At 42.9% G+C, this 16,719-nt stretch overlaps 1 protein-coding gene across 1 annotated transcript in view; it reads left to right on the forward strand.

Annotated features, from left to right (window-relative positions):
* The first annotated feature begins 1,551 nt into the window (after positions 1 to 1,551).
* The window catches only part of foxo3b (forkhead box O3b), a 42,439-nt gene continuing 27,271 nt past the window's right edge, over positions 1,552 to 16,719 (forward strand). The window contains exons 1-2 of the mRNA XM_010735397.3: positions 1,552 to 1,862; positions 2,198 to 2,925. Coding sequence (XP_010733699.2) covers positions 2,368 to 2,925 — 558 coding nt within the window. The 5' untranslated portion in view covers positions 1,552 to 1,862; positions 2,198 to 2,367. The remainder of the gene's footprint in view (positions 1,863 to 2,197; positions 2,926 to 16,719) is intronic.

Here is a 16,719-nt window from a genome sequence, read left to right on the forward strand (position 1 = left end):
TCACGTACAGTTTTTCTGCACACACACACACACACACACTCAGACATCCTAACCTCTCTCTTTGCATGCAGTGAGCAGTTAACTCTATAGTTCTCTGCAGGAGTCAAACTGCTGCATCAGGTATTCTTTTTGATGTGAAGGGAACAAAAACTATCAGATCACAATGTGTGTACTGTATGCCACCTATCTCCTGTAATCCTGTACAGTAAGGACTCCAGACTGCTGTAAATAGGCAATGAACACAGATAAACAATGTCCAACCCAGCAGAGCATGTCTGACAGCCTGTGATGAAGATAAAACACATGCACGACACACTCTGTTTTAGCAGTGACAAGACTGTTGCAATAACAAAGAGTGCACATATGATACAATAAAATAAAAATATATTATTATGATGTCAAATCGAATAATAAAAAAAAAATATGGATGTAGTCATCACAGTCACAGCGTGATGTCTTGTTATGGTCAGCTGTGGATGCGCATTCCTGCACAGAAACCGCGTGACGCACGCAGGTGGACGCGCACCTTGCGCGTCTGGCAACCCTCGGTGGAACAAAGAAGATGTGGACGAGGCTGTTTTGATCCGTGGAGGAGGTGGAGGAGGGAGGTCCAGAGCATCACTTACAGGATGGAGAACCATCTAGGATATCTGCCCCCTTATCTCTCTCTCTCTCTCTCTCTCTCTCTCTCTCTCTCTCTCTCTCTCTCTCTCTCTCTCTCTCTCTCTCTCTCTCTCTCTCTCTGGCTAATAAACTGCATGACGTCACCCTAAACGTGCACCAGAATGGGGGTGGGGATGAGGGGGCGTGGCCTGACGCGCTGTGACAGGCGTGATTGACAACCTGGTTCTCTGATTAAAGGCACAATCAGTCAGTGCAATGAGAGAGTGACGTGAATAAAAACACATAGGAATGGGTGTTTATGAAATGCTTGCAGCACCCTCATGTCAGTAGCACATGATGAACACATATACAAATGATACTGTCACATTTAGAGTCATATGCATTACATATTTACCTAACCCTGGTAGAATTGAAGTTTCATATCTGATTAAATTCATTATTGCTGAACATATTTCTTTAAAATTTAAGTTTTGGATTATCTCTATTCCAACACTGTGAGTTTTCTTTGTCTTCTATGATATTAAACTGAATATTTTTTACATTTTTGGACTGTTGGTTGGACACAACAAGCTTTCTGAGTATGTCAGCTTGGACTGGGAAACTGATGAGCTGATGGAAACCTGTAGCACACCTGTATCCTGCACACTAAACTGACATTTAAACACTATTTTACCAACACAGTTTGGCTGTGACACTATAAATATGTATAAAAATTAATACATTAATCCATTCTAATGGTTCCCCTTTCCCTTTACTGTCGTGTCCCTGTATTTCTGTGTCTATAACCAACATGTCAGGACGTATCCCAGCCTCCACCTGCCTACAGACCGCTCCGTCCTGTTGGACTGTAATGTCTCTTTAAAAGGCGATCCCATGCGCAGGATCCAGGGGGCTGGCCCTTGATCGACTTTGCGTGTGTGTGTGTGTAGGTGTGTGCATGTGTGTGTGTATGTGTGTATGTGTGTGTATGTGTGTGTGCAGCGCTGTGTGGAGAGCAAATCGAGATACAGTAGTAACCCAGAGTGAGGTGGCAGTCTTATTCCACATCGACACTGACTTGCCCTGCACACATCCTATCTGTCTCTTTATCGTCTCAGACCGCACTTGGAGGAGTGAAAGAGGAGAGAGTCAAGATGGCATCTGGAAGTGGTCGTGGACAATCCGGGATTTAGTCTCTCTCTCTCTCTCTTTCTTTTTTTTATTTGGTACCACGGAGCGCAAGTGACTGGCCGTGCAAGGTATTTCATTTAAAGTGTTGGGAGCGGATTTATTTCCCAGAGAGATGAAGGTTTGAGCACTTTCTCCTCTGCCATTGATCTCCGCTGGGTGGATTCAGACCCTTGCACCAGGACGGGATTTTGTGTAGAGCTGCTATTCATGTGTTTCATAATGAAGTGAGGCTTAGGAGAGGAGAGGAGAGTCGCTTCATTGAAATCTTGTTATTTTTACGCACCGTACCTTCATTGACAGAAATAGGTTAAGGAGGCACACTGAGCTGCTGTGTTGTGTCTTTCAGGCTGTGCTCTAGCTGAATGTGTTGGCTTCATTGTTTCTGTCTTTATGTCCTCAACAGGCGTTCACAACTAAGTTGCTGTTGGCCCTGTCGGGACTTCGCTGGTGTGGAATAGCAACAAAGGACGGGAGCGCGCATTCATGGGACGCGACTTTGACAGCTCTTCATTTCTTGTCTTGTAACTTTATTACCTGACACCTGGGACGAGATTGTGACTGGAGCAGGAGATAATGGCCGAGGCTCCGCTCCCCGACACACTCCCGGACTTGGACGTGGTCATCGACCCGGACTTCGAGCCCCAGAAGCGGCCCAGATCTTGCACCTGGCCGCTGCCACGACCAGACTCAAACGCGGTGAAACCAGAAAACCATGACACAGATATTATACCCGAAGAAGAAGATGATGATGAGGATAACGCCACCCCTACAGCCATCAGTGTCAATGGCTCTGGCTTGGCGACAGAGGACCAGAGTAGCAACAGCCCCGTAGCCAATGGAGCGCTCTCCTCCCCCGGCCAGGAGAGCGGAGGCTCCCCGCTTTCAGCGCACTCCCCGGTGGCCACCTCTGGCGCGCTGACTCCCAGCAGCTTGGCTGCCCAGCAGACCCCGAGGAAGGCGTCATCTCGCCGTAACGCCTGGGGAAATCTCTCCTACGCCGACCTGATAACCAAAGCCATTGAGAGCGCACCGGACAAGAGACTGACACTGTCTCAGATTTATGACTGGATGGTGAGATCCATTCCTTACTTCAAAGACAAAGGAGACAGCAACAGCTCTGCAGGGTGGAAGGTAAGAGTCGTCCCACTCACTTACTCACTCACCAACCCACCCAGCCCCCCTCCTTCCTCCATCAAAACAAAAACAAAAAGCATGTGGCTTGTAAACCCACTGACGCACACACACGCACAGACACACACAAGTATGCCAGCGCAGTCCTGTTTTTACGAGCGTCTATTTGGAAAGTCTGGCACTCATTATTCCTCTCATTATCATTCTAATGGAAATTACAGATCAGTCCAAAAATGTCGAGCAAATGAGAAAAAATCACATGAGGGAGGCATTAGGGATCATTAATCTCTTTACGCAGGGTGGGCTTTGGTGACCTGCGCGTAATTTGTCATTTAAATTGACCAAAACATGATGTGTTGCACTTTATTCCCAGACATTTAATGGACAAATAGAGTGGTGGCGGTTTTTAAATTGAAACTGCATCAGATGCATTCCCTTTGTCTACTTTTATTTGACGTCTCTGATGAGATATGTGCATGATATTCCTCTGCGGCCACAGTCACAGTCACATGGCTGGAATTAGAGCAAACAGAAACGTTGTAACCGGTTTGTCTGGAAACACAGTAGCCTATTTTAGAGTGACGCAATCTCGTTTAAGACTTAAGAGAATGATACAATTACATGAGACAGTTTACTGTAGAGCACATAATCCATTAATTAGGACAAGGAGCTGGATGTAAACAAACCAATTTAACAATAAGACAGCGTGGAAAAGTGTGAATCCTGAGAAGACACCTCCTGCAGGCAAACAATCACTGTAAAGAATCCATGTGGCACACTTATGTGGTTGTGAATAGTGAGATTATTGTGACATAACGCTTTATAATTAGAGACTAAATAAAGTGTGATAAGAGTTTTAAAAAAAGCATTATGTCTATTTTAGAGTGATGCAATCTGTCTTTCTGTCTACTGTAACCACAGTGGCATTACCCTGTTTGCCATTTGTTATGTAAACCCTGGCAGGGATCTGTCAGTCTCCTGGGTCAGGTAGGCGACTGCCAAGGTTGCTGATCTTGCCATGGGGGGATTACATAACCACTGAGTGTTTGGGTGAGCTGTTAAGGGTAATATATATATTTTTTAAGGCAGCTATCTGGTCACCCAAAAAGACATATGGGACCCATGAAAAAAAAAACAGAGAAGGAGAGATGCACAGAAGGTCAGAGAGCAGAGATTAACACCCATCAGAGGCTGGAGGACCAGTCCCATGGGTGCGTGGAGCCTATAGGCCATATTTTATCAGGGCTTCTCAAGTTTTGCTATATGATATGCTTCAGTGAAGAGCAAAAAGGGTGGTTCTGTTTGTGTGTGTATGTGTGTGTGTGTGTGTGTGTGTGTGTGTGTGTGGCCCAACAAGTCAAGGCCGGGTTCACCGTCACCATGCAGGGCTGTTACTCCTGGAATTTCGGGCATGAGGGCCAGGCTGTCGGTGGTTTAGTGTTACCCATGGTCTGTCAATAAATCTCATCTGCAGCTCGCAGCCTTTTTTAGTTTACTTACAAGAGACTCTTTTCACTACAGACCCACAGAGATGTGGCAACACACAGCATCACAAATGAGTTCAGTCGAAGCAGAGACTCTCCTGTAGGGTGACAGATATCTGCAGGTTCTTCAGCATTAAGGCATGTGCATGCCACAAGCTGTTAGGTTTTACAAAAAAAAAAAAAAGCCAGGTGTTCAGAGGGCTAGCTCCTGTACGGGGCCTTTTTTTTTCAGAGCCCCTCTCTGTCTCTATTTCACTCTCAGAGACTCTTAGGTTTCACCTTCACACAGAGCCGGGTTTGAACACCTACGGTTTCATGCAGCCAGGGCACCTTTGTTGAGGAGATTTGCTGAGCAAATCCTAGTAATCCCCCTGGGTTTCTCTCCCAGGTTCCCACTTACGTCATTCTATTTCATATCTTTGTCAGTTAACCATTAGCCGCGGTAAAAGTAGATTAAGACGGCCAAGCATAACACCCGGAAATCTTTTTGTCACCTTAGATTGTCTTTAACCAGGAGATGCCCCCGCACAAGCTTTAAATAGTAACACCAGGTTTGGTCATTTACTTGTTCTTACACAATGAAGAACTACAGTATGTCAGCTATGATTTAACGCTGACCTCAGTGCTGTCGAGTCATGTCAAAGATAATGATAAATAAGAAAATAAATGTATATTTCTAGTAAAATATTTGTATTGGTATTAAAACTCAGTTATTTAACAGAATTTCAGAGTCTCCTGCGATGTTTAAGATCAGAGGTGTGCCAACTTTTCACATTTTAAATGTTTAGTGATACAATATGAAGTAAGCCAATCATGATAAACAAAATCAAATCAAACTCATCCATGCGTGTTGTTGTCAGCTCAAGTGTTGAAGCCTTTTTTTAGTTACACACATCACACTAACAGTCTGTGTTGGAGTTTTCCAGCCGGACTTCTGTGCCAGAGGGGCAGGTCCAGTTCAGAGCTGCTGAAATGTGTGCTAAGAGAAACTTGGTATGACGGGGGGTGTGACAGTCTGCAAAACAGTCTCGAAATAGCACCTGTAAATACTCATGTAACCCTCTGAGTGTGTGTGTGTGCCTTTCACCTGTGTGTCTTTGCATAATCAAAAGATTAGGTGCACCTGTGTGTATTTGTGTATATGTGTGTGTGTGTGTGCAAGTATTCCTGGCTACAGTGAACTTTGTGCTCTAGTGTTACTTAACCCTGCCCTAACAGGCTCCCCTGTTCACAGCAGCTGCCCATCACAGGCCAAAACCTAGTTATGTCACAGTGACACACAAAAACACACGCATGTTTCAACAGCCACACACTCACAGTACATACAGTTCTTTCTCCTGAAGCTGAAGTTGACAGCTTGTGTGTTTTGAAACCTGCTACACAGACAGACATGCTCAGACTTACACAGTGTGTTTGCCCGGTCATGTTCAGGCTTGTCACCAGAGTTCAAGAGTGTGAGTGTCTGCTGCAGGTCCTAATTTATAACAAAGTCTGAAATTAGTTTAAGTCATTAGAATTAATTCCCAAGATTAATCTTGAAGACTCCTGAGGGGCTGCAATGAGTAGTGATCATTGACAACATGAGATTGCTGCTTAACATTTACATTAGCCTTAATGTTAATTGATGGTTATTTTCAGGCAGCTCAAACCACCAAACAGTGAGTCATGACCAGCTTTAAGCGTTAAGCACGGCTTTTCTCATTTGATCTGTCACTTTACAAAGAGACCACAAAGAAGAGGTTCATCCATGGCACATCCTTCACACACACACACACACACACACACACACACACACTCCGCACATTCCCCATTTGACTTTGTCTGGAGGTGTATGGAAAACAGGCCCTTGTAAGCCCACTGGGCATGTCGATTATCATTTTAATGGCCTAGCACGCTCAAAGTGTTGATTTCTTTGGGCCTGAAATTATTTATTGTTCCTATCAGAGCAGGACGGGGGTTGACAAAAGAGAAAAGGGGCCTGCCAAGAAAGAAAAGAAAACATTAAACTTTTCATTGGCTGTCAATCATTACAGAACGGGGTGAGCTTTATGTGCGCGATAAGATCCCAGAGCCAGCCATGAATATCCCTGAAGATCTGGCTTCTAATGGCTGGAATTTGAACTATATATGAGATAAGTGGCAAACACTGAAGAAAGTATTAAAATTGTGTGTGTGTGTGTGTGTGTGTGTGTGTGTGTGTGTGTGTATTCAGGTACTCAGAATCCAATCTGGGGCCCCTCAGATGGAGCTGGCACTGTGCCGAGCTGAAGGAACTGAAGCAAAAAGGCAATAAAAAGGGGGAGTGAGGGGGTCGAGGAGGGAGTGGGAGGCATGAAGACAGTAGAAGGAGGAAAAGGGAGGGGGAGCTGAGGGAGTAAATTAACAAGCTTTGCTCTAAATTGGTGTATTACAACTGCCCTCTGGCTGTGATTCCCAATGGAGGGGTTTGTGGGTGTGTGAGGCTAAAGGGGGCGATGGGTTATGGGAACCCACCAGCTCCAGACACCCCTCCAAGTCTGAACTGTGTCAATCCAAGCAGTCAACCTCTGCGTGGAGGCAAACCCTCAGGCTCTGTTCTGGTTTTATTTCCAATCAATGGACACGTTTTGGTTTTTTTTCTTTGGATGCCTGAGGTGGAGTTTGACTATATCAAGATTTTACATCTGAAAATCACTCTATATGGCTGAAATTATGCAGACACTTGAGCGTTACACCCGATATGTGATTTTTGAACATCTAAATCCAAAACCATTTACATTAATCTGCAGCTATAACTCTTCTCTGTAGGCTTTCCACATGATTTTGAGAACCTGGCTGCAGGGATAGTTGAGGTTGGCCCCAGTATTGGGGGATAAAGCCTGGCTCGCCGCCAGGCATCCAGTTGATCCCAAAGGTGTTGGATGGGTTTGAGGTGGGACTCTGCACAGATCAGTCAAGGTCCTCCTAACCAAACCATCAGGAAACCATTTCTGCATGGACCTCGATTTTATGTTTTTTTTGAAGGAAGACTGATTAGCTTTTTTTCTCCTGTCTGTATAGTGAATCTGAAACTACCGCCAGCAGTTTAGTTTATCATGAAACAGCTAGTCTGGCTCTATCCAAAGGTGAAAAGCTCAGAAATTAACACTCTATATTTATGTATAAAAACACCATAAAGTGGTTTTATAGAGGGTTGAAGGGTTTGGTAGGCTGATTTTATCATATTTACTATACAGGCATGTGTGGTTTCAAGCTCTCCATTTGACTCTTGGCAAGAAATCAAAAAAATATATGTAACCAAACATTGAGTTATACATAGCCTCAGACCAAAAGTTTATAAAAATATGTGGTATGTCAGTAAGAGCCTCACTTTTTTCTATCTATCTTCCCCCATCTCTTTTTCACTGTCTCACATCTGTCTGTGTCTTAAAGTGGACACGTAATGTGCCAGATTTCCTGTCATAATTAATCCAGGCTTTGAAATTTACAGACGTACATTAATCTAGTTGAAGTCTCCTGTGTGTTTATGGATGTGTTTGTATCTGCAAGAGAGAAAAGCAGATTTTTGTCTCTCTCTTTGGTCTTTGCCGTCATTTTCTGCGTCCCATCATCATCATCTCAACCATGTCACACTCGGAACGATCTGTTCTCCTCAAAGACACTTCTCAATTATTTAATGCGCTCGCGATGAATTCAGATCACTGTATTAATTTTTAAGAGCCTGTTCTTGGCTAAAGGCTAACCCTGTTTCACAGTTGCTGTCTTTCTTTCATGGCTCTACCTCCTTTTTCACTCCATTTTCTCCCCCTCCCATGCCATCCCTCATTATTTTCCTGCCAGCTCCCTCATTTGTCTGAATGTAAAATACTGTGGTGAGCAAAAACAAGCCTTCCCCCTGTAGCTCCTCTAAAGCTCAACTCTTGAAATCTGTTGTGCACGCTAATGAAAGGAGGTAAATCTTGGGCCTCTGCTCTTGTTACACTCCGCACTCCCTTGACTCCTTGTTGTCCTGTTGTGGCCATCATGGTAACTGCAGAATTTTCTTTTTACACACTTGAGGCATTATAGCCACACACTGTTGTTGTTGCTGTGAAAATATGCAGATTGTAAAAGAAATGAAACCTCAGTGTGGGCCAGCTGGTCTGAGCTGTTTGCAGAAATCCCAGAGTTCAAGGCAGACATGGCTCTACATGATGATGAGGATTTATATGTTGTGTGTTTTTGTATGTGTCTGAATGGACAGACACATGCACACAGTAAAAAATAAAGCAGCTGCCCGCACATGCCCGGTTCTTTATAGCATCTATAACACACTCTGTTAAAGGTGGGAGGTGGAATTAAACTGGCATTCTTGCAGGACATTAGGATTCATTTGAATTTTTGGAAAATATACTTCTTCTCGCCAAGAGTTAGATGAGATTGATTGATACCACTCTCATGTCTACTGTCAATATGAAGCTACAGCCAACATAAAGTCTTGTCGTGGTTTTAAGAGATTGCTGCCTTTTTAAAAGAGCTCTTTCCCTCCAGTTTATGCTAATCTAACCAACTGCTTGCAGTAGCTTCTGTGCAGACGTACAATCAATCTCCTCATCTAACTTTAGTTCCAAAGTGTTCCTTTAAACATAATTATCCTTCACTTGTGTACTTGAAGTCGAACTATAAGGAGGTATATTTGTTACTTTAATACTCACTGTGCTTCAGTTCAAGTAAGCAAAAAAAAAAAATCCTGCAGGAAAAACATCCCATTGTGTAACAGTTTATGTGCTGATGCTGTAATTTTCCTCAGCTGTCATGAAAACAAATTGAAGCTGGGATTTTACCTAGAACATTTACTTCAACTTGTTCATTATCGTACAGAACTGTAGCTAGAAGAACTATCAGTATCTTTCCAGGACCTGTTGAATCACCAACATTTCTGATCCTGTTATCAAAGCAACGTCGCACTGCAAAACTATCACTCTTTCACTATCTATCACTTTTCCAACGGCTGATGCATGAAACTGGTGTTCCAGTCAGATAACTGTAGTAAAGTGCACAGCTAAGGTTGCAAGAAGTCATCAGGAGCTGGTGAAAAGAAAAATCTGTTGGCACGAATTGCATTGTAATGACAGAAAATCCCCTATACAGGACGTATAGATTTCTTTTGAACATCTAGGACATACACACAACAGCTCAGCATGGTAGAGCAAAGGACTGTATTGGTTTGCCTAGTGGTTAGAGATTTGTCTTTAACTGGGGCAGGGTTAAACTTCTGCCTGAAACTAAAAAACATAATTGAATTCCTGCAGACTTCCTGTTCTGTAGTTGAACCTGATCTTTGACCTCTGTGCAGAAAGGTTAAACTGAGGACATGTGTCTTCAGCAGGATCAATAAATTATAAGGTGCAGAAGTGTTTCAGTTATGTCAGACCGGTCTGACAGGAAAATCGTCTAAGAAATACTGCCACTGGAAAGGTAAATAAATAATCCTCTTGGAAACCAACAATTACACCTCACCCATAGTCCAGTTTGCTCTGTCTAAATAAGATATCTCTGCAAATACGCACAAAAGTGTTGCAAAAAAAGAAATATAACTTAGTTACACTGTTCTGCACAGTGTTTGCAGAAGTGTATTTTTGTCTGTGGTATATTTCTGTAGGTTCTGCCAAAAAAAAAAAGCACAAGTATTTAATAAACCAGCATCTCTGGCCACTCTTCACAAGCCTCCAGAAGTTTTTAAATCAACAAGCAGTACACTGATGCATCAACACTACTATATGTAAGTTATTTTATGAGTTACAAGCAGTTTTAAGTGTCACTAAATGATGACCATCAGTGCCCAAGTGGCCCTGAGTGCATCACACTGAGCTCCAGGAACTTTGCTGTGAACTTTCATCCACAGAAAATATTCAAGGAACATTTGAGATTTTACATTTTGGGAAATCTGTTAATTTTCTGTCCTGCCAGGAATTAGACAAAGCTCACATATGTGATATAAACATGTGGCTGGAGCCACATATCAAGCATAGCTTAGCATAAAGACTGTAAACAGTGGCAAACAGCATGGCTCTGTCCAAAGATAACAAAATTCACCAAGCAGCATATCAAAAACTCACAAATTAACGTGTTATATCTTATTTGTTTAATTTGAACCAAAAAGGAAGTGTAAAAACGAGAAGTTGTGGTTTTACAGAGATTAAGCTATGAATATGTTTTGTCAAAGACCCGTCACCCAGTAAACATCAGAGACCTGTTCAAGAAACAGTTTGGCACATAGGCCCTGTAAAAAAAAAACAAATGCACACTCTCCTGTATTATTATTAATATTTTCTTTGGACCCTCCCATTGAAACACACTGTAATACGTCACCCTCACCCACCTCAAAATAATCATATATAGATGATATTCTGTGGCAGATGTCTCAAAAGAGGATCCTCTTTTGAGACATCTGCCACAGAATATCAAACTAAAACATTTCAAGGCTACGATCCTTTCAGCAAAATGTGCCCCCTCTTCTGATCCCCTCCTCCCCTGCTAATCAGTTTTGCACAGTCCCATAACTCCAGATACATATGTACCATACAGACCTGATAATAAGGCTTTAATGTAACTCTCAGCAAGAAAGTAAATAAGCATAGTCCCCAAAATGTCAAACTCTTCCTTTAAGTGAATCCAAAATTGTTCTTTCTAGTGGGACAACAAAGACGTGTAACCTCATCAACTTCCTCTTCGATATTCCTTCTTCCACCACTGTTTTATGCATCACTACAGCAAACAAAACTGTGGCTGTGAGTACAGTAAAGGAAATATTTTGTTTATATCATACAGGAAATGGGCAGTGGAGCACAGGAAGTCTCTCTGGGCAGAAAAGGAGTCTTAGGGAGAATGCAGTTAATGACTCTAACTGTGTGTGTGTGTGTGTGTGTGTGAGTGTGTGTGTGTGTGTACATACTGTATGTGTGCATGCATAGAGGTATGCATATGTGTGTCGACAGGGCAAGGGAGGGAGTTGTTACTTGTTTGTCTCAATAACAACTGATAACTTGTCAAGCAGGTGGAGGAACGACTCACGGTTTGGGTGACAGCTGATAACAGAGTGACCCACTGAACACATCTCCCCTCCCCCTTTGCTTAAACACACACACACACACACACACACACACACACACACACACACACACACACACACACACACACACACACACACAGTCAGACTGCACATACCTCCCATTCTGGCCTTGCTTCTTAGTTTCTCCGATAACCACATTGCTGAAGAGGGCCCCTTGCCTCTCGGCCGCCTCCTCCTCTGTAATCGACTCCCTCCACCACACACACACACACATCATCACCTCGTACAAACACTGTGTGTGTGTGTGTGTTGCCCAGCCATATTTTCATAAGTCATTAATAGTGTGCATGTTTTTTGAGGAGTTAAAATAAAGCGCAGTGTTTATTTTTGGGGGTCGGAGAAGCAGGTGAATGCCTGAGCGCCATTTGAACTCTGTCAACAGTCATCTGCGCGTGGCTTATTTGAAGTGATCATCTCTGTATTTGGCTCTCCGGCGCAGATCTCGGCTTTTAAACTTTAATTTGTTTTCTTCTGAGCCTGTCTCTTTCAATTACACCACTCCACCTATCTGGCATCACTAAGTCTGCAAAGGACGGGCTGGGCTACTGTTCCTGATTAAGATTTAATTGACTACAGTAAAGCTTTTTGTGTCAAAGGAGAAAGACAGAAGAAGGAGAAGAAGGAAGAAAGGTGGCGATTGCGGGGGAGGAGGTGAACGTGATGTAGCAGCACATATCACAAAGGAAAAAATCACTTTCTGTGTTGCCCACACTCGTTCTTAAAACCAAGATATGCTTTCATAACCACACTTGTCAGTAGTTCAGGTATTTTGCTTTCATAAGCCACTAAAGTGATGGTGTATGTAAAGAAAGCTAGCTTCATTTGTAGCTGGAATGAAATAACAAAAATCTCATATTTTAGTTTGCTCAATAAATTGTGACATTTTACATGATTCATTTGACTCATTCTAGGTCAGTAACATGCTTTATTACTTAAAAAAACAACATTTAATTTTACTATCCTCTCCTGTCACATCTAAAATCATAAAAGCTGTTTTAGTGTTTTTACTTTTACTGGAGCTGAAGCTGCTCCTCTAATCAACTGATGTCAGGTCAGTGTTTTCTGTACCACACAGGAGGTGGTGCATTTCATGTTTCTGTCACAGGACTTGGTCATGAGTGTAAGAGGTATTGTCATTATGGCAGAACAAAGAAGAAAGAGGACACCACTTGTGTGTTTCATCAATGGAAAATCCAAGGAAACGAATGACTCAATACTCAACACACACAAACACAGGTGATCTCTGTGAAATGCAGTTTAAAAATCACAACTGCTTCACATAAAAGATTACACCAAAATAGATAATTTAGTACAAAATCTTAAGACGGTTTTCATCATCTATTTACCTGTTAATTGTTTTCTTGATTCATCGCTTAATTGTTTCACCAATAAAAGTTCTTCAGGTTTCTTTTGTCTGACATCAGAGGGAAAAAGCACATTTGAGAATTTGGAACTAATAATATATTGGAATATTTGGTATTTTATTAAAAAATTATGCAAAACAATTAATTAAACATAATTTTACCATTAGTTACTGATTCATTATTTATAGATCAGCTGATCGACTGTTTAAGGTCGAGTTTAGTCCAACACACATAAAAAAAGACAAAAACTCCTCACTAAAAACTTGACGCATTAACTGATTGTCAGAGTTTTTATCACTTTTTGAGAAATCAACACCGGCTCACGGACTATTCTCGTAGTCTGTTGTGTGTGGCCAGTGTGCAGTTGTACACTGTCTGTAGCTCTCTCTGAGTAATGCGTGGAAGCTCTCCAACCACAGAGACGGCACTCCCAGATTTGATAAGCAAAGATTGAGAGTGCCATCAAACAACCAGCCTGCCAGCCACCTGTTCAGTCCACAGGCTTTCTATCTGGACACACAGGATTCTCTTGTCTCTGTGAAATCCTATAGGTCAGAGTCACACATGCAAAGCGTGTCAGTTTCTGGTATGAATTACACAATTCGAGATGTGTTGCTGTACACATGCTGGGCTCCAATGTTCCACATTGTTCATGTATCATTAAAATAAGGGAATTATGTTTTCAGTTCTTTCTGGGCTGATCTGATAATCGGTCCCATAATGTCCCTGTGCTGATTTCACTATGCAAAATAGTCTCTTTGTGTGTGTCTGTGTGTGTGTGTGTGTCTGTGTGTGTGCATGTGTGTGTTAGCCTTTCAAGGCCTTCTCAGATGTTTAGCATGTAGCTGGCGGTTCACAGTCCATTGTGTTAGTCAGCCTCAAGGTCCCACACACACCAGGCTCTTAGCATTAATCCCACTCTTTATGAAGTCACAACTATGGCCATGGACTTCAGAGATTATGTGTGTGTGTGTGTGTGTGTGTGTGTGTGTGTGTGTGTGTGGAGGCGGGTTACTGTTGGATGAAGGCAAGCCATTGTTGAGCTGCTTTAGCCGCTGAACACTGAAACAGAAAGACTGAAGGCTGATGGCAGCAGCTGAACATACATCAAAGAGTGAGCCTTTGTATGTATGCATCCGAACACGTTTATAAAAGGTTTAACACCGCCCTGTTTTATTTGTTTTGTGCAATTTATGTTTTCCACATGTATCAAATGTGAAAACGTCAGCGTTTTTCAGTGTTTTCACTTTGCCCGCTTGCACGAGAGGCTAAAAGACGCGAGGGATCGAGTTTCAATTAAACAATTTTGCTTTCTCGCGTCGCTCTTTAAACGCTGGAATCGGTCCGCTCTGCAGCACTGCGAGCTGAGATCTGTTGCATTCACTTGCCACCCCTTATCTTTTGGTACTTTTTACGTATCCTGTAAAATATCTCAACATTTCTTTGACCGAGTTTGGTGCGTTCATGGTTCCCAGACAATGGTACCTAATGATTTTCATCTGTGGTGTCACCATGTGGTTGATGTGAAATGGATTGCTGTGGAATTTTATAAACATATTCATGTTCCCCATTGGAAGAATTTTAATAACTTTGGTGATCCATTAATGTTTCATTAAGTACCATCATCAAGTCAAAATGTCAGCATTACCATTTAGCTCCAAGCACCACTGTTCATAAGAAGAGCCTCATGGAGAGCGAGCACTTGTAGTCTTCTTGAGAACAATGCCTTGAGCCCTCCTCCAGATTCATCGATGTCTCCTATCAGTATTCCTGCCTGTGACCTCCTGTTTCCATAGCAGATACGAGATGCCTGTCCCCTCATTTAACTGATTAGGTTCCTGTCACTGTAATCATATCAACTTCATAAGAGAGGAAAAGACAATAAATGACCTTCCATCTGTGCAAAATCTTCTAGTTTTTATGCTTCTTGTCATCTTGGGATGAAAAACTAGGCCATGTCATAACCCAGATTAGGAGGTCATCATGGATCTGAGGAGCTGGGCCTCTTTCCTTTTCATTTCTCCCCTCCTCTCGTCTTATCTGTTATCATTTATGAGGCCTAGGTAAACCTTTGTGTTTGCACACCTGGGCAGCGAACTGATAAGGGTCAGCAGATATATCTGCAGAGAAAGGCAGCAGCAGATACGGGTCGATCTAATAAGCATGCCCCAATGTGTTTGCTGACGGTGCACAAACTGACTTGACCTTTAGCCAAATAATTTTGGACAAGTTTGTTTTATTGGAAAAAGACTTGAGAGCTGAAGAGCTGACAGGAGGATCTTGCAGCTCTTTTAAGGCTGAGCTTTAGACTGTGGAGTTAGTGAAATCTGACTCTAGGGTCGTGGGCTGGGGCAGATCTACCTTAAGCTGACGAAGAGAAAGGTCAGAACTTGACTGCTGGCCCAGTAACCTGGAGACATACGTTTCTGTAGGACCTCTCACCCACAAACCTACAGCTGAAATAAATGAACCTCAACCACTTTCTCTCACATATTCTGCTCTGTTGAAATTCAACATGACAGTGTTGCATTTGATGTCCAGGTCTAAAACATAGATATGCAACAGAGATCACCAGGTCAAATCCTTGGACCAGCTAGGTAAAAATTGGAAAAACTGGACTGCTGCTGGGGAAATAGACATATTTTGTTCTCCTTGAGGCTCCATTGATGTACACCATCCTAAATTTAGGATGGCCATACTATCCATCCATACCACATCCATCTATAACCACTCACCCTCTGCAGGGTCATGCGAGGCGAGAGCTGATCCCAGCTGACATTGGTGGTTTCTTTGCAACAGCTAAAAAAAAACCTACTTTCTCAGAAATAATTACTGAAGATTGCTGACCCAGGGAAGCTGAATATGTACTCTTTAGCCAATAACATTAAAAGTAAAATGCTGTATGAATAGTTAGAGCGCTCTGATGCAACCATTAGTGAATGCATGTTTCTCCCTTTGCTTATCTTTGTTCTTCTGTCCCTCACCACGTGCCATGCTTTTCTTTTTTTCATCTGATGTGGATAGCTGGGCAGAGAGAATGCCCAGCAGTGAGTGTGTGTTTGTGTGTGTCTGGTTGTGTGTGTTTCATTGCTTATGGGGGCATGAAATCGCTCCAATGCCCCAAGGCACATTGGGCACTGTTCTACCCAGACAGAGAGTCTTCCTCTCTGTTTTAACCCCTTAACCTTTTCCTTCCATCTTCGACCCTGCGTGGTGTGTTTGAAGCCATTACGGGTGCATGCATGTGTGATTCCTCTCAACTTGTAGCTCATCCCATCCGTTCCCACGGCGACCTTCATCCCAACCAGCGAGCCATCTGTCCATCAATCACTTAGTCCCTCTGTGCTGCTGAGGAGAGTAACCGATACCCGGAGACGATGACCTAAAGACCTGGAGGATCTCAAAATGGCTACACAGCAAGGACAGTGCAAGGAGTGCTGAATATACACATAAGTGTGTGTATTCAAATACTGTGCAAATTTGGAGGGAAACAAGCATGCACCAGCGTGCATACGTTACATGTATATACACTTGTAAAACAGGACTAATACATACACTTTAGGCAATCGGGGAGACATTCTCCAGTGCACATTTCATTTCGATTTCCATACTCTGCTCCAGGCATTTGAATATGTAGGGGGCCCTGATATAGTGAAGGCTTTGTGTTCACTATGAATATATATGCACGTGTGTGTGTGTAGTACTATACAGGGTTGGGGGGTAATGCAGGGGAAAGCCCTGGCCTCAGCTGTTGTTGTACATTTCCCCCCAGAGAGATCCTCACTTTCCCTGCACCAGCCAACTTTCTCTCCTGCTTTCCTTTCTGGAGGAAGCCTTCAGGTCACCGTGACGCGTT

The sequence above is a fragment of the Larimichthys crocea genome, chromosome XI, assembly GCF_000972845.2.
Source record: "Larimichthys crocea isolate SSNF chromosome XI, L_crocea_2.0, whole genome shotgun sequence".
In the NCBI taxonomy this organism is placed as follows: Eukaryota; Metazoa; Chordata; class Actinopteri; family Sciaenidae; genus Larimichthys; species Larimichthys crocea.